The 19,422-nt window shown below is 34.5% G+C and overlaps 1 protein-coding gene across 1 annotated transcript in view; it reads left to right on the top strand.

Annotated features, from left to right (window-relative positions):
• CSMD1 (CUB and Sushi multiple domains 1) overlaps positions 1 to 19,422 on the top strand; it is a 2,654,573-nt gene that overhangs the window by 1,935,733 nt on the left and 699,418 nt on the right. Inside the window, exon 12 of the mRNA XM_069065406.1 lies at positions 5,650 to 5,762. Within this exon, the coding sequence (XP_068921507.1) occupies positions 5,650 to 5,762 (113 nt within the window). The remainder of the gene's footprint in view (positions 1 to 5,649; positions 5,763 to 19,422) is intronic.

Here is a 19,422-nt window from a genome sequence, read left to right as displayed (position 1 = left end):
CAAGTCCAACGGGGCATGGAAGATCTTTAAATCCCATAACCCTTACAGGAGTTAGCTTAGTTCCCTTTCTATTCAGTTATGGGTCTAATCCACCTTCTATCTTGTGAGAAAAGTTTATTTAATTGAAGGGATTGGGAAAAAATATAACTGTATTATTTTTACCTAGCCCTGCAAGACTGGGTAACTAGACCACCTCTCCCTGCTACTTAGAGATCCTTAACCAAGGACCTAAATTATGCTGACTAGAAACTCAATCAGATAAAAAAAAAAAATAAAGGAGTTTTCTCACAATTGTACATCTCCAGCAATCCATATGTGTTATCTGAAAACTGGCCGTTAATCAGTTATTGTTTCCATGTTCCTTTGATTGTTTGCAGACCCTTGTGAGGAAGTGGGAAAACTCTTTTTCTAAATTCAGAGCATTACATTTGTATGCTTTTTCCACTCCCAGTTTGGAAAGTCCCTAATCTTTCATCCAATTAGAAATCAGATTAACTGTTTTATTGTTTCCTTTTAATTAATTGACTTTATTTGATTGTTTTTAATGTTTAAAAGTCTGTCTCCTCCTGTTTTTGGGTCCCGCCCAAAACTCAGGAAGGGGCCTGGACCTGATTTGTTAGGCAATTGCCATGCATTGCTTAATAATTGCTCAGAAGATCAAACCTCTGTTTCCTTAGTCATTTCATCTTTTACCTGCTATAATAATCTCCAAAAGCTGGGAGGGACTTTAGTGACTGCCTGGTCCAACCCACTAATTTACAGGTGAAGAAACTGAGGCCCACAGAGGTTAAATGAATTGGTGAAGGCAATTCATGTAATAAATAGCAGCAGAGCTGATATTTGAGCACAGATTACCAGATTCCACACCAATTTCATTATGCTTTTCTGTCCTACTTCAGCATATTTTAATGTAATACTAAAGGAATGGGAAGATATTTCTTGTCCATTGATAGGCCTATGTAACCTGCGTTGAGTCTGAGTCACATGGAAGCTTAAGTCACATGAGCCTGAGTCACATGGAGCCTGTGTTGGGAGGAGCTTGCTGAAGGGGTGGAGCAGGAAGTGGGAGAGTGAGGTGGGGCCGAAAGGGAGAAGAGGCAGAGGCAGAGCAGCTAGTGTGGGAGAGAAAGGGGCATTTTGCCTAAGGGAGTTTGTTTGTGGGGAGGTCTGATAGAGGAAAGACTTGGGAATGGCAATGCTCCCTGAATTGATAATGTATACCAACTTCATTATTTCCATGGTCGATTTGGCTTTCTGGTATATGAATAAATATCTTGGTTTTGTCTTCAAAGAAGAAAGTCTGTTATATCTTGTGATTCAAACCTGGAAATATGCCTGAATATTCATAGCAGCCGCCATGGGTATAACTTTGGCAATATACTCAGTGATGATTCTTTTACGTGATCTTGTCTAATTTAATCCCTCTGAGTGTCAGTGTATTAATATGTAAAATGAGTGGGTTGGGTCAGGCATCTTTTAAGCTCCCATTAAGCTCCAGATCTATAATCCTATGGTTCTATGTCCCTACTCCTTTGTGGAATGAAGAGAAATATATTTCCCTACCAGTCTTCCAGTCATTGCATTAATCTCTGTTCTCATTTTTAAAAAAAAAAAATATGTTGTTTTCATTGTATATATTGTTCTCTTGATTCTGAGGAATTTACTTTTTAACAATTAATTTAAGGTATATAGCATATAGACAGTCTAGTGACTTAGTAGAAACTTCCCATGTAGCTACAAGTTAGTGAAAGACAATTGTGATCCATTCCATTTTTTGACAAGTGGCATCTCACATTTGTTACCATGATTTGATAACCTTCTATAGTGTGCTTAGGTCATTGAATCCATTTCTACTTAGAAGTTCTATTTGTTCAGGTTAGGGTAGAACTGCCAAACTTTTGCCCAGGGCCAAAGCAAAAAGCTGTTCTGAAACGGGATTACCCAGACATGCTGCTGTTTTATATACTCTAATAAAAGCAGTTACCAGAGCATCCAAGAGTGACCGTGCCATATGGGAGCAATTAAGCATAAAAATAACTCTGACCCATTTTAATATGCAAAGAATCTTGCATTTATGTCCAGTGATGCTAAGGAGAAGAGGGATACATCATCAAAGGTCACTGCATCCTTGAATAAATCCTTTAATATACTAAGTATAGTTTACTAAATATTACTGACTTCAAACCATGTCTTATATAGAATAATAACTCATATTTGTATAAAACTCTGTAGTTTGCAAAGCATTTCCCCCCCAACTTAACCATTACCCCCTTTAAAAATGATGAAATGGAGGCTATGAGAAGTTAAATATTATTTTGCTAGTAAGTTTTAAAGCTGTGATTCAAACCTAGGTCTTTATTGACTCACAAATTTTGAGAGTTGGAAAAAAAAAACTCAGTGGTCATTTAGTATATCCCCTAACTCAGTCATTAAATCAATAAATATTTTTTAGGTTCCTGTTATATCCAGGCACTCTTTTAAGTGATGGGAATACAAAAAGAGGCAAAAGATAGTCCCTGCCCTCAAGGAGTTTACAATCTGAACCTAGAGATAATATGTAAGTAAATATATACAAAAAAAGCTATATACAGAATACATAGGAAGTAATTAAAAGACGAAAGTCAGTAAAATTAAGAGCCTTGAGAAAGACTTCCAGTAAAACATGGGATTTTAGTTGGAATTTGAAGTCAGGGATATCAGTAGGTGGAGTTGAAGATATAGAGTACATTCCAGGCATGGGGGACAGTTTCTGGAACAGCCAGGAGGTCAGTGTCACTGGATTAGAGAACATGCTGGGGAGTAAGGCAGAAGAAATCTAGAAAGGTAAGAGGGGACTAAGTTATGAAGGGCTTTGAATGCCAAACAAAGCATTTTGAATTTGATCTTGGTGGTGGTAGGGAGCCACTGTTTTTTGTTGAATAGGAGGGTGGCATAGTTGGACAGGCACTTTAGGAAAATCATTTGGTAGCTGACTAAGGGATGAACTGGCGTGGGGACAGTCTTCAGGCAGGCAGACCCACTAACAGGCTATTATAATAGTCTGGGTGTGATGTGATAAAAGCCTGCACTAGAGTGGTGGCAGTTTTAGAAAAGAGATGGGACATATTTGAAAGATTTTTGTTTGGTTTGGTTTGGTTTTTGAAAGAGAGACAGGATAGCCTTGGGTGTAGAGAACTTCTGTTGCAGTTCCAGGAAGGAAGTCATGGGTTCAAATCTTGCCTCTATAAAATACTGGAAGTGTAGCCCTAGGCAAGTCACTTAACCTCTCATTGCCTTCTGGCAGTTCTCTAAAACTAGATTCTACAACTTTTACAGATCTGCATTGTTTAAAATGCGTCTTTTCTGGGAATTCCCTATAGTGACATCACATATCTAGTTTAAAAAAAAAAATGTGGTTTATTGTCTCTGTAGTAGGACATGTGTACTTACTTCTATTAGATAGTGTAAACTATATCTCAACACATTTGCATTTTTCCTTGGCTGACAAAAAACTAAAAATCATATTCAGTGCCTACCTATGTCACTTCATAAAATCATGGAATAGGAAAAGACCTTAGGTCCAGTTGGTTCACTCTACTGCCTGAGAATGGATCATCTCTACCATAACCCATCTAGGACTCATCCAGATTCAGTTTGAACATTTTTCCCCCTTAAATTCAAAGACCTTAAATAAAATGGCTTTTTAAGTATTTTTGTTGTCAAAACTTTTAATTTTTAATTATTTTAATAATTTTAATTTATTTAAATAAAATAATTATTCTCTATTACATAATATCAAATGCAATAAAAGACCTCCAATGATTTTGGAAGTAAGGTCATAAGATTATAAATTTAGAGAGAGAAGGATCATTAGAGGGCATCTGCCTCATCTAGTCCTTTCATTTTTGAAATGAGGAAACTGAGATCCATAGAGGTTAGGTGACTTGTCCAAAGTCACAAAAGTAATAATTGGCAGAGCCAGGTTTCGGGTTTTTTTCCCATCCTCCCAAAATATTATTCAAAAATAAAACTGTTCAGATAAGTATAGTTAAACTTCTTGATTTAATAGGAGGAGAATTAGAAGGTCAGTTCAACTAAACAGTGGTCCCCTAGCACAACAGGACCATTTATTTTCAGATCATGAGAGAACAGAAAGAGTATTAACAAAAGTGTGTGTGTGTGTGTGTGTGTGTGTGTGTACTTTTAAATGGGTTCCATTGTATACATAGAAGCAATGCTTAATATATCATAGTCTGAAGGATAATAATCCATATGTATATACTTCTACACTTTTATATGAGCTAAGGGATAAAGCAAGTTTTTCCCCTTTTCCCTTTTCCCCACAGTCTTATGTGTATAAGTAAAAAAGGTACTTAAAAGTGATAGGTGGGAAATTTCTAAGACAAGCTTCCCATTAAATTTTTTTTTTTTTACTTAGTCATAAAGGACTGATATCAGACTAATGTGGTAAAGAATGAGACTTCCTTTTTTGGTGACATAATCCTGTGAATAAGGATGCAAGGATAAAGCTTAGACTAAAATATAAAATGATTACACAGACAAAAATTTTAAGATAATCCTCAAAATAATATACTTTTCAACAACTGGGTATGTCATTGAAATACTTTATTATTTTTTTTATTTTGTGCACAACTTTGCACATTATTTAGCATTCAATGACTGCTATTCATCTTCCTCTGAGGCATCAGATGTTTTCCTCTCCCTGAGGTGGGAATCCAGGGCTGACAGACAAATGGTATGATGGATGGGACAAATCAGGGGTTCATATTCTTGGATCTACGTGGCTTCAAGCAATGCTTCCTATATGATTAGAGACATTTGTTTTGGTGAAATCAATTTTCTCCTAAACTTTTTTACATGCTTCTCTGTCAGGATTTGGAATAAAGTCACTGCCTTTAGTGTTTCTTTTTAGGAGCTGGCAGGATTCATGATGTGACTTTTTTCAACACACAATGGCTCATTATTACTTATACTTTGAGTGATATGTGCATTAACATTCAGAGAGTATATTAAGTATTGCAAAATGCATTCCAGCTTTAACTTTAAGCTAAGGGACCAATGTAATACAGTCTTACATTCTGCTAAAACATGTTAAGACATATTTCAAGAGATTTTGAGAGACATATAAATATGAGCACATAAAATGATAGACCATCTGAACATATTGTGATATAATCAAAGCAATTTCTCAGTTACGAATGTCTTCCTTTTCAGAGTTAGCCTAGCACAGTTCTCTGCCCATATTAGTCAATTAATGAACAGACAAATGAATATATTTGGATGATGGGACATTATATCCAGAACATGGGTAATAGATACAATCTGTGTTCATATGAAATGAATTTGAAAGGAAGAGAAATGAAACTACATTTATAAATGCATTGTCAAATTCATTTTTAAGAACAGCATTGGATCTACAAATTAATATAAACTGAAAGTAGTTCTAGATTAACTGAAGTAAGATTGTTCTAATTAAGCATGATTTTTATAAAGATTTTTCATGCCCTTTGTAACATATAGGCAATCAAAAAAAAGAGGAAAATTGTTTCATGTGTGAATGATTGTGTTTTTAATTTTGTGATATCATACCTTTGCTTAACAGTAGATACAAATATTTCATTAAGTAATATTGTTTGCCTTTCTATGCAGACTCACTGGATCTAGTGTGCCTGATCTTATTGTGAGTATGAGCAATCAAATGTGGCTACACCTCCAGTCTGATGACAGCATTGGCTCCCCAGGTTTTAAAGCTGTTTACCAAGGTATGACTATCGATTCATAGATTCATTAAAAAAACAACTTTCCTTTGAGGGTTATGTATTATGTGTAAATGTACATTTTTGCATACATGTGTATATGCACATATTTATTCCATATATCATTCTATTTTAAATCTATACTAATTAGGGCAGCTTGGTGGTGCAGTGGGTAGAGGACTGGTCCTGGATTCAGGAAGACATCTTTCTGAGTTCAAATCAGGCTTCAGATACTAGCTGTGAAGTCTCTTAACCCTGTTTGCTTCAGTTTTCTCATCTGTAAAATGAGCTGAAGAAGGAAATGGTAAACTACTGTAGTATCTCTTCCACGAAAACCCTAAGTGGGATCTTAAAATCGTTAGATATGACTAAAAATGACTGAATAACAACAATATTCATGAATGATCAAGGGCTTTAAGGAAATGAATGAATGTGCTCTATTTATAGTGCTGTTGTGAAGACTGATCATTTATTATGTTAATTGAACATATTTTGCTTTATTAGGAACTATTCTTTTTTTAAAAAATATCAACAAGATAAGGTCATACTGGTCCGTGTCCCAGGACTAGCTTTGTAATTCATACATGATTCAAACACATCTCTTAATGATGGTCAGTAATGGGGACAGTAAGCTAGGATAAACTGATTTCAAATAAATCATAAATAAATCCTATTATCAAACTCAAATTCAATTTGTTATAAACACAAGGACAGCTATAGACCTTTGTAGCTGAACATAACTTTTCTTTTAAACATAAAACGAGTTTATATAAATTTAAAGGAGACATTCTTATTTAAATAATTGTCAATGTTAGTCCTAATTCCTGAGTTATTTAGAAAAGAAAGTATGGAAATAGAAATATGTTGATAGAAATGTTATTGATTCAAAAATGTCAGTAAGGAGATTTGAGTAGAAAGAAACATGTAAATGTTTCAAGCTGTGGTGAACAAGTTAATACCAAAATCCCAGAAAAACATCGAATTGAAAGATTCCAGTGACCGTGATACAGCAAAAATAGATATGAAATACTGGTGTTTAAATAAGTTTTGTACTACCTTCACTGAGTTACAATGGAACTATAAGGGAGTGAGGATGTGGAGGACAAACAAGGGTGTGAGAATTTTACAGATGTTTGGCTCTGGTATTTGGTGTTTTTCTCATCCTGCTTGCCCTAGTGTTGTGTGTACCCTTTGTTGCTTTAATTCTAGGGAGGACAATTAGTCAGGAACATGTATATAATGTCTGTGTGTTTTTTGAGGTTTTAAGTGGTCTATACTTAGGCTTGTGCTGTTTGAGAGTCAGGAAAAAAAACAAAAAACCAAAACATCATATGAAAAATTATCTGAATGGGGATGTTATGTCTTACTCGTATGACCTATACTCTTCATTTAGCCTTTCGTTACTAAGAAGTTCTCCTTGTGGTGAATATTTTATGATATGCTAACAAAAGGAAAAGCATCCTTTTTGTGAAGCATTTCAGCCAAGGAGACAAACTGATGGACAGATTTAACACCCCCCTTCCAAATTCCATTAATTCATGCCAATCCCAATAAAATGTAAGCTCTTTAAGGCCCTGGAAAGTTGTATTTTTGTGGCACAGTGCCTGACACATAAATATTTAATAAATGTTCATTTATTGTTTAGTTTTCCCAATGCTTAAGAACTCCAAATTTAAGTATTCCTTCTTGTAAATTTTTCTCTTCTGCTTAAATGATACAAAGACATAAAAATGGTAAAGAAAGATACTTAATTCTTCAATTTTAGTACTGTCATTCAGTCCCTCCATTCTTATCAATCAATAGACAAAGGAAGATATGTTCACTTTTAAATATTTCTGTGGTACAGTAAAGACTTTTAAATATTTCTGTGTCATAGTGAAACATAGATTAATAATGATATGTTATACTTAGTACTTTATGGCTTGTAAGTATTCTTTATACATTATCTCATTTAATTTTCATAGTAATTCAGTGGGAGTATGTGTTATCATTATGTTTATTTACACAGATGAAGAAATTTAGGTTCATAAAGATGATGTGACATGACCACAGCCATATTTATTTTTAAGTGTTTAAGCAATTTTTGAATTCAAAACTTCCTAACTCCATGTTCAGTCCTCTCTTTACTACACTGTCACCTTTCAAAAGTAACTCCATGGAATCACTTTCAACTCACGTAAGAATTTGTAAAAATAATACAAGTAACATGGACTTTTATGAGGAATGTGGAAAATTCTGGAAGGACCTTTATGTAATGATGTGAAGCAAAAATAAACAAACAGGGAGAAGATTCTGGGAATATGGCTGAGTAGGTAAAAAAAAATTCCAAACTCTTAAGTTTTCCCCTACAAAAGAGATGAAATAGCACCTCAGATTGAATATAGAGTGCTAAAAAATAAATGAGTAGAGGTAGAACAGGGATCCTTCTGGGACAATCAGAGATCTGAAGAAAAATCCCAGGACAATGTTTGTTCCCTGTGAAGAGTAGTAACACCTCCAGACTAGGTCCTAGATCTATTTAAACAATAAACATCAAGCCTTGGTGTTAGCTAAGTTGAGAGGCTACCTCTGACACAGCCACAGGAACTTTTAGCCCTGCGACATTGAGGGGAGTTGGGTATTTGAGCCAGGGAAGATAGATGGAATCTCTGCTAACAAGGAATGCCAGAGCCAACTGTGCTACAGAGATGTGACAGGGGGGTGGGGTGGGGTGAGAAGGAACCAGCAGATACCCAGTGAGTACAGAAGTGGTGGGGCATGGACGTCTCTCACTGCTGATACTTACAGGAGATTGGAGGTCTCAGTTTAGGTCACAGAATAGAGGGGAGAACTAAAGAAGGATCTTGAGGGCAGAGGCACTGTCCCCCAATAGCCCAGGATTAGAAATGATTACAAAACTAAGCTATTACAAATTTTTAAAAAATTGCAGATGCAAATGGGAAAGAATCCAACCATAGAGAGTTACTATGAGAGAAGACTGGGGTTCATATCCAGAGGGGGATACTGAAGCAAAGAAACTCTCTGCCCAAAAGGAATTCATAGAAGAATTTTTTTAAAAAGACTTTAAAAATCAAATGAGAGAGGTTGAGGAAAAACAACAACAAAAAATAAATAAAATGAAATAGAACAATCCAAAAAAACCCAAGAAGATTATTAAAAGAAAGCTAATGAATTATAAAAGTAAATCCAGAATCTTAGAGAAGAAAATAACTCCTTTAAAATCAGAATAGGCATGGGGAATACAGCGAAGTTATGAGATCATGAAATAATAAAACAAAATATAAAGAACAAAAAAATAGAAGAGAATGTGAAACATCTCATAAGAAAAACAACTCTGTTGTGGAGAAAATATCAAGAAGAGGAAACATGAATAATCAGACTACCTGAAAGCTATGATAAAAAAAATAATCTTGATATAATAATACAAGAAATAATTTAAGAAAATTGTCCTGAAGTATTAGAAGAAAATTAGAAAGTAGAAATGGAAAAAAATCCACTGATCACCACTTGAAAGAGATCCAATTATTTTATTATAATCAAATTCTGAAACCCCCAGCTCAAAGATAAAATGTTACAAGTAACAAGGAAAAAAAAATTACATATGGTATTGCCACAATTAGAATCACACAAGACCTAGCAGCAGTGACAGTAAAAGACTGCAGATCTTGAGAAACTATATATATTGAAGAGCAAAAGAACTGGGGTTCTGGCTGAAAATATCATACCCAACAAAGCTAAGCATAATCCTGAATAAAACAAACAAACAAAAAACGGGACATTTAGTGAACTGTCAGTCTTTCAGAACTTTGTTGAAAAAAAAAAAACTGAACTTAAAAAATTTCACATACAAGATCCAAAAGAAATATAAGGTACATACCAAAGAGTAATTACAAGGGACTCAATAAGACAGACTGTTTAGCTTTCATGTATGTAAAACATAAAACATATGTCTAAGATTGTTATCAGTAATTGGGTAGCTCCTAAGAAAGATTGGCGTAGACCTGTATATGATATGACTTTATGAGAAGTGAGAGGAAGAACCTATACAGAAAAATTATATGGGGGAGAAGGGCTGTTACTTCTGGAAACCTATTTTCATCAGGAATGGATTCAAGAGGAGACTATATATAAATATAAAAGTCTTCTAAATTCAGAAAGAAATAAAATGCCAAGGGGATAGGGATGGAGTGAGATGGTAAGGGAGGGATCTCTAGAGGGTAGGGAAAGGAAATAGGTTAAAGGTGGGGCTATAGAAGGATAATTAGATTAATTGGAATGGGTGTATGAGGGAGGAATCTTTAGAGGGGAGGGTGAGGGAATAAGTTGAAGGGGTGTATAGAAGAGTGTTTAGATTTATGGGAAAAGGACAATAAGGGAGGGGTTCTTGGAGCAGGGTGAGGCTAAGGAATAATAAGGCAGATAGAAGGTAGAAATAAAGTAGAGGAGTTAGAAGGAATAGAAAATAAGAGATACACACATATAAAAACAAAGATTAGAAGTAAAGTTTGTTAGGAGAAGTATATGTGTATGTATATATGTGTGTGTGTGTTTACCTGTGCATATGTATGTATATGTATACATGTATGTGTGTGTATGTGTATATATATGTGTATAAATATATCCATGCTTAATCATAGTCTTCAGAGGAGAGGGGAAGAAGGGGGAAAAAGAACAAAATATAACGGGCACAGCAGAGAACAAAAGAAAACATAAGGAAGCAAGGAAACAATGTGTTGCATTTATTATATAGGCATTCTTGAAATAGAAATTTATTGCTACATAGTATGAATCCTTTCTTACATTCTACTGTGCCCATGATATGCTTTTTTTGCTTTTCTCATTTTGTATTTAGTTTCTTTTTTTTATTGTGTATTTGTTTTAATAATAAAAAAGAAAATGTTAGGAAAAAAATTAATTGGGCAGAGCCAAGATGGAGGAGTAAAAGCAGGAATTTGCTTGAGCCCCTGCTTCAACCACCTCCAATACCTGTAAAAAATGACTCTAAACAAATTTTAGTGCTACAGAGCACACAAAGTAACAGAGAGAAGCACATCTCCCACTGAAGGCAGCCTGGCATGCCAACAGGAAGGGTCTATAGCACCATGCTGGGAGCAGACTTCAGGATAGTGAATCACTGGAGCTGTGGTGATTTCCAGACTTCTCAACCCATAAAAACCAAAGAGAAAGTAAAAGGTCAGTGGGGAACTCTGTTGGAACTGGATGAGAGAAGAGCATGGTCTGGCCCCTGGCCCTGGGGTGGCAGAGGTGACAGCCGCTGCAACTGCTGCTTCAGGCTGCAAACCTACAGATTGTAGGGGGACCAAGTGGCCAACCAGAGGACGTTTGCATGAATCTCTTTGCTGGCACTGAGGCAGGATTCTCTTGCTTTGCCCCGCTTGGATTTGGTTTGCAATCTTGGGTGGCCATCCTGGGGTGAGGAGCAAGACCAGAAGAGCTTGTTGAGTCTCTAGAGAGAAAGCCCCCACAGTTCTGAGGCAGGTGCCTGGAAAAAACTCGACAGCAGCTGCATGAAACACCAGCAATTTGGGATACAGTACTCTGTGCTCTAGAAGCAGAGTTCTACCATGGAAAAGAACTCAAAAGTGAAATAATTGTCTGGCAAGATGAACAAACAGAGGAAGGACAATCAGGCCATAGAATCCTTTTGGGGGGACAAAGAGTATCAAAACATAGAACCAGAAAAAGACAACAAAGTAAAAACTCTTGCATCAAAAGCATCCAAGAAAGATACAAACTGGTCACAGGCCATGGAGGAGCTCAAGAAGAATTTTGAAAATCAAGTAAGAGAAGTAGAAGAAAAATTGGGAAGAGAAATGAGAATGATGCAAGAAAGTCATGAAAAATGAGTCAACAGCCTGACTGAAGAAAATAACACCTTAAAAAATAGACTAACTCAAATGGCAAGAAGCCCAAAAAGTCGATGAGGAGAATAATGCCTTAATAATATTTTCAAAATCTTTGAGAAATGAATGTTGAAAACCAAAAATAAATTAAAAAATGAAAAAATAACCAAACACCAGAACCTGAAGAATGGAGTAAATACTAAGATTTTTGAGGATAAGTGGAGGAGAATCATTAGAAAAAAACATTTCAATATTGATGTGGAAGATAGACTGAGAAAGTATTAGAATACTTTATATTTTTTATTTATTAAAATGTAAATAAATTTAGATTCTTGAATTTATGTTTAATGTTATATTGTAATAAAATGTTAATAATTAGGTTTTTGTATGCATATAGCATTTTAGTATACTTGCTGATAGCATACCCTTGAATTATTTTTTGCCATTAAATTTGCATACACTGAGATGTGCTCTTAGACATTATAACTGAAAATCATTTATACAAATGTTAATTTTATTTCCCTTGAGTTTAGTTCCCCTTATACTCAAGAGCATTTTTGTAGCATCTGCTTTAATTAGATTACTCTTAAGGTATCACCTAGATGCTGTTTTAAGTTGCTTTATCAAAATTCTTGTGGTAAAATATCTTTGTGTTCTTCCTATTTGCTCTATTTACTCTTGCTTCTATAAAAAGGAATTACTGGATAGTAGTTATTTTTCTACATGGACAGGTGGTTGGGTGTGTTTGGAGAACAAATCCTGTGAATGTAAGAAAAAATATTAAATCTTTTATGATAACTTTCTTTTGCATAATATTTCATTTAAAACATTTTCATAATTTTAAATTATTTGAAGAATCGCAACAGCAAAATTATTTTTAACTGAATTGTAAATATACTTTTTCAGTTTTCAACATTCATTTTTTTAAGATTTTTCTTGTATTTTTTCTACCTCCCTTCTTCTCTCCTCCTCCCCTCCCCATGCCACAAGATGGCAAGCAATCCGATATAGGTTCTATATGTGCAGTCATGGAAACATATTTCTACATTAGTCATGTTGTGAAAGAAGAAACAGAACAAAAGGGACAAGACACAAAAAACAGAAAGAAAAGTGAAAATCATATACTTCAATCTGCATTCAGACTCCATAGTTCTTTCTCTGGATATGGATAGCATTTTACATTACAAGTCTTTTAGAATTGCCTTTTATCATCATATTTCTGAGAAGAGTTGTCAATTATAGCTGATCAATTCACAGTTTTACTGTTACTGTATACTTCTGGTTGTACTCACTTCAATTTTAATCTGTTCATGTAAGTCTTTCCAGGTTTTTCTGAAGTCTACCTGCTCATCATTTCTTATAGCACGGTAGCATTCTATCACAATCATATGCCACTACTTGTTCAGCCATTCCGCAACTGATGGGCATCCCCTCAATTTCCAATTCTTCGCTGCTACAAAAAGAGCTGATATAAATATTTTTCTATATATAGGTCCTTTTCCCTTTTTATTATCTCTTTGGGATACAGACCTAGCAGTGGTGTTGCTGGATCAAAAGGTATGCACAGTTTGATTGTCCTTTGGGCATATGAACAGTAAAATTATTAAGATGACCATGAAAATAATATCAGTTGCTGTGAAGCAGTACAAATTGATGAGTGTTCCCTGGGACTGACTCTATTTGAGAGCAAGATATTTCAAATGAAAATAACTCCTTTTTGGAAGAGAATGGAGAGTCATTGAAAGATATGTAATAAAGATCAAAAGAGTTTATGAATACTTTAGCCCTTTTACTTTGAACTTAACAAATATTTCTTTAAAGATTTCTGTATGTATGGATTAAGCCTGTTTTCTGTGGAATACACTATGTTAGGTGCTGAATAAATTATATGGATAGAATATGTGCCAGTAGAATATCCTGTGCATAGGCTCCTTGATCTCAGAATCTGTTTTTTTGAATAAGAGCTTATATTTACCACCATTTCAGTAAAAAGAAATTTTCCCCATCCCCATTAAACTAAGTAGTACCCTGTACATAATAACTGTAATGGAAGTATTTAGAGTCTTGGGATCAGTCTTTTAACTAGTGGAACAATATTAGATTTTAATACATTATTCCAGTCTTAGAAGTAGAGATCTAAGGATTTGGAAGAAGTAACAAAAAATGTCCTATTTGTTAATAAATGTAAATTGAAAAAGTAGCAAGACATGTCTTCAGAACCATGAAGAGGAATTTGAAAATGTGAATCACTCCATCTTGTTCTCCCCCCCACCCCATTTTCATTTTGAACATTGTGATAGGCAATAAACAGTTCTCTTTCATTAATCACCTCAGCTTTCAGAGTTCTACATCATTTTTAGTTGATAAGGCTCAGAGATGATAGGGACTACTTCCTGTGCCAAGATGGCAGAGAAAAAAAGGAAATCCCAGTATCCTCCCAAATTCCCCACCAAGCAACCTTGAAAAACACCTCAGAACCAATTTAATAGTGTGGAAGCAGTGTACCAGCACAGAAGAAAAGGTCTATCTCACTTGGGTGAGAGGAGAGCCCAATTAACAAGCTACAGTGGTATCCCACACTCCAGGGGGCACGTAGGGAGGCAAATTAAAATAATTCTAAGTATCTCCTCATACCTATCAGATTGGTTAATATGCCAAAAAAGAAAAAGGAAAATAGTAAATGTTGGAGGGGATTGGAAAAAAGTGGGATATAATGTACTCTTGGTAGAGTTGTGAACTGATCCAACCTTTCTGGAGAGAAATTTTGAACTAAGCCCTAAAGGGCTATAAAATTGTGCATACCCTTTTGATCCAGAAATACTACTGGTAGGTCTATAGCCCCCCCCCAAATACATATATATATTTTGCTTTTGGGAGGACAATTGGGGTTAAGTGACTTGCCCAAGATCACATGGCAAATTTTTGTGTTGTATCTGAGACTGGATTTGAACTCTAGTCCTCCTGACTCCAGGGCCAGTACTCTATTCACTGTGCCACCTAGCCGCCCCTCAAAAAGATTTTTTAAAAAGGAAAAGAACCCTTTTGTACAAAAATATTTATAGCAATTCTTTGTAGTGACAAAGAATTGGCAATTGAAGGGATGCCCATCAATTGGGGAATGACTAAACAAGTTGTGGTATGTGATTATAATGAAATATTATTGTGCTATAAGAAATAACAAGCAAGATGATTTTAGAAAAACCTGGAAAGACCTACATGGACTTATGTGAAGTGAAGCTAGCAGACCTAGGAGAATATCATAGACAGCTATATAATAGGATGATCAGCTATGAATGATTTAGTTATTCTCAGCAACACAGTGATCCAAGGCAACTCTGAAGAACTTATGATGAAAAATGCTATCTGCCTTCACAGAAAGAACCAGTGTTGTCTCAATACAGACTAAAGCATGTTATTTTTACTTTCTTTGTCTCTTCTTACACAAAATAACTAATATGGAATTGTTTTATGTGATTGTACAGGTATGATCTATATGAGGTTCTTAGTGTCCCAGGAGGAAGGTGAGGAAGGAGGGATAGAATTTTTAATTCAAAACATTTTTAAAATGAATGTTAAAATTGTTTTTAATATATTTGGGGCAAAATAAAGTATTATTTATAAAAAAAAAGAAAAGGACTTGCCTAGGGTCACACATTTAGTAATGGTGGATCATGAATTAGTTATTCATATACATTCATGCATACATATATACATACATGTGTGTGTGTTTCAAAGATGTAGAATCACCGTGGATAGAAAAACTACTGGGATTTGAGTTGAAAAGACCCTAGTTAGGACCTTGACTCCACACTTACTTGTTATATCATCTTGAGTGAATAACTTAACTTCTCCTACCTTGTTCTATTCAAAGGGAAGCTTTTGTCAGGATCCAATGAATTAATGAATATGTAAATCAGTTTTAACAAAAAAAAATACAAAACAACAGACTCGTGTTGCAGTAAGCCAACCATGACGGTATTTATGTATAACATTGTTTGCTGTAAAAACAATTGTAATAACAATATTTTGTGATAAAGCAGGCATGAATTATGTTTTTGAGTTACTCATGTGAATGCTTTATGGAAAACACATTTAAGTAGCTTCAGTTACTCTTCAAAATAGTCTTCATAATTTTGTAATCTCAGTTTACCTTAGGTGTCTGTGTGTGTACACATGCTTGAGCATGTCTTTATGTAACCCCATTACAAAAATCATCACCACATTTAGATCTAATTAACACTCTTTTAGCAGTCTGAGAAAAAGCAATAACTTTAGTTGTCATGGAAACATGTATCACTTTCCATCTCTATGGCCCTGTCTAACTCAAGGTTGAGGTATCCTGGCAAGAGTCCCTAAATTAATTTTGTTTTGTCAAAGATTCATGTTCTAAAGCTAAAAGGGAAGGAAGTTTACAAAGGAGAAGATATTAGAAGGTACATTAAGTAAAATATGATATCCAAAAAATTAGATTTTTTTGTATAAATTAGAATTTTAAAGCATCCTATCTAGTTAGTCCCTGGGAGAAAATAGCGGATAATTGAGTATTAATTCAGATTCTTAATGTTACTTGGTTTAAAATAATGATTAGTAAATGAAATGTATACATCAGGAAGTCAAAATAATTTAATGCTTATTTTTATTCAAATTTTTTTGTCAATCAGTAAGCATTTATTAAGTATCTGCTATGTGCCAGACATTGTGATAAGCATGAGAGATAAATAAAAGGCAAAAGATACCCTCTGATCTCAAGAAACTTACAGTATAATGGCAAAGTTCAAAGTTATATGGAGATATTCTTTAACAATGAAATAACAACCACTAATAATAGTATTATTAAAGTTCTTTAAGGTTTGCAAAGTACTTTGCTTAAGTTAACTCATTTGATGCTCATTATGAGTAAAATCAGAATGACTTCTATGAAAATAATGGTTTAATATCAACTTAGAAGGAAGACTCAAGTGCAATATCCCACTAATGTCTTCTTGATTTTGTGCTTTTTAACTCTTTTGGAGAAAAATCAATATCCTAGATTAATGGATACTAAGGGATCATATTTGGAGAGGACACAAATCTGTGAGGTAGAGCTACATGCTAAGTGAAAATCTGATGAATAGGGCTGAATTTTTGAGATGAAATAAAATAGGGAGAAATATTTAAAGCCTCATATTTGGGTACATTAAATGAACTTAACACATTCAATATGGGGAAGGCATGTTTAGACAGAAGTTTATCTGAAAGAGATCTTGGGGTATTAATAAACTACAGGTTCAATATCAATTATCAACATGATGTGTCAACCAAAAAAAGTTAATATAACCTTAGTGCTTATTAAAAAGAAAGAGCTTCCAAGTATAAGGAAATTATAGTCCCACTTACTCTTGACTGTTCAGGCCATCACTGAAATGTATTCCATTTTAGACATTAGGAAGGACATTAATAAGCAAACAAGGACAGCCATCAGAATGGTGAGGTCCCTTCACTTCATGCTATTTGATGATCAGCTGGTAGAAACATGAATGTTTAGGTTTTAGAAGATTGAGGGGGATATGATTATTATAGTACTTAAAGTTTAACCATATAGAAAAAGGAATAGATTTATTCTGCTTGGTCCCATAACTCAGATATAGGAGCATTGGGTGGAAGTTGCACAGAAGCAAATTTAGACTTGAGATCAGGAAATAAAATTCCTAACAATTAGAGCTAAGTGGAATAGACTGCCCCAGTGGACATTGTAATCTGCAATGTGACTCCTGCACTTGACAGTCTAACCAAAGCAGTTTGCTCTCTACTTCAAAGACATGACACTCATTTCCCACTTCCATGTTTTTATATTTGCTTTCACTACAGCAGGAATACACTTCTTCTTCTCTCTGACTCATGAAGTCCTTCTCTTCCTTAAAGAAATTTAAGTACCGTCTTCTGCATTAAACATTTACTGATCCTATCAGTGTCCTATCTCCTGAACTGAATTATGTTGTCAGTTCTATATAATTTATATTTACTGACTTTATGTTATATTCATTTTATATGGACTTAACTCCCTCATTAGAATGTAAACTCATTGAAAGTAGAGATTGTTTCACATTTAACACTTGTTTCTCCAGGACCTAACACAGTCTGTGACACATAGTGGTTACTTAATAAATATTGAGTGATTTACTAATAGTTTGAGAGACTCACCGAAGCAATAAGATCACCCTTATTCCATATGTTTTTTTAAAAGCTAGGTGACCTCTGGCCAAGTATATTGGTTTAAGGATTATTTGTGGGAAATAGGAATTAGACTGACAGCTTAGATCCCTTGCACCTTTGAAATTATGTGAATTTCAGTTTATGTGCTATCAGTCTTGCTGATGACAAAATACCAAGGTTCTGTGAGGAGGAGGAGCTTATCAATGTTCTCAACATTGAAAGATGAATAATGGGGAGAGAGAGAAAGAGATAGGGAGGGAGGAAAGAAGAGAGAGAGAGAGAGAAATAGATGAAGATGAAGATAGATGAAAGATAGACATAAGTGATATGAAGATGGGCAGAAGGAAAAATATTGAAAAATGTGGAAAAATATGTTTCAGTATTGAAAGATGGAAGACCAAGGTCTAGAAGATTACTCATAGTTGTATATCATAACCACTGTCTTAATGAAGAAATTACAAAGCACTGTATTTGGTAAGCACTGAAAAAAGATTCCACAAGGGTAATTTGATCTTTACAAATATGATGAGACTGTCACTAGGATTATTTTCAGAATGATGCTTGAAGTCAAGTAGAAAAAAGGTAGATAGAAGTTTAGGTAGAGTGAAGAAACAAAATCAATATAAAATGATACTACATGCAGTTATAATAGCTCCAACCTCCTCGCTACTGATGGTTTTAAAATGGGAAAAAGATTGGGGCAAAATAATTGACTTTGATTATCACTATTTCCTACACAAGTTTACACATATAAAGTAATTGTCACAACAAAGAGGCCAAAACTCAGCACAAAACAGTTTAGTTATGAATTAGCCTCTTTGCCAAATGGAAATTAATATTGACAAAGACAACACTTTTAAAATACAATCACATATTAAAATATTATTGAAAAGGATAGGGGGATAGGATAAATAATGAATATTATTATCTCATTTTGCTTATTGAGCCAAAAGAATGGAGAAGCATAGTTGCCTATTATGACATTGATCTGTTTTCTTCTCTTCTTCCTCTAATATTTTTTCATGTGTATATTTATCTGTCTCTTCAAAAGGAAGTACTAAGCCTTACCAAATAGATATCCATTATAATAACTGAGTTTTAAAAGCATTCTATTTAAGTGATGTAAAGAGTAGAAAATTGAATCATTCAAAAAAGTAGAACTAGAATAGTTAGGTAAAGAGAAATGCTAAAGGGTACTTTTAAAACAAGTTTCCAAATATAATTTCTCTACAAGGACAAAATGATATGTAAGCCCAGAAGGAACTTATTTATGAAGTTGTTGACTATGTATTTATAAAGCTGTTGACTGTAAAAATTGTTAAGACACTGGAATGTTTAAAGACTTAAGAGTAAATATATATGGTTTAGAGCTAGTACTACCTGGAGGCACACAGAACAGGTCAGGATTTTACCCTGCAATGCAGTTCATGCATGCAGTTCATGCAGTAATAACTAAGGGTTTCCCCTGGGTTTCACTGAAAAGAAAACTTTGACATTCAATGAAAGAGTTCCATGAAATGATACTATTAAAACACACACACATACGCACACACACACACACAAACACACACACACACACACACACACACACACACACACACACACACACA

This window comes from Petaurus breviceps, unplaced genomic scaffold (assembly GCF_028583685.1).
Source record: "Petaurus breviceps papuanus isolate PSGF00001 unplaced genomic scaffold, PetGlider_PUasm1.0 90686, whole genome shotgun sequence".
Classification (NCBI taxonomy): Eukaryota; Metazoa; Chordata; class Mammalia; order Diprotodontia; family Petauridae; genus Petaurus; species Petaurus breviceps.
This window is presented reverse-complemented; position numbering and strand designations above follow the sequence as displayed.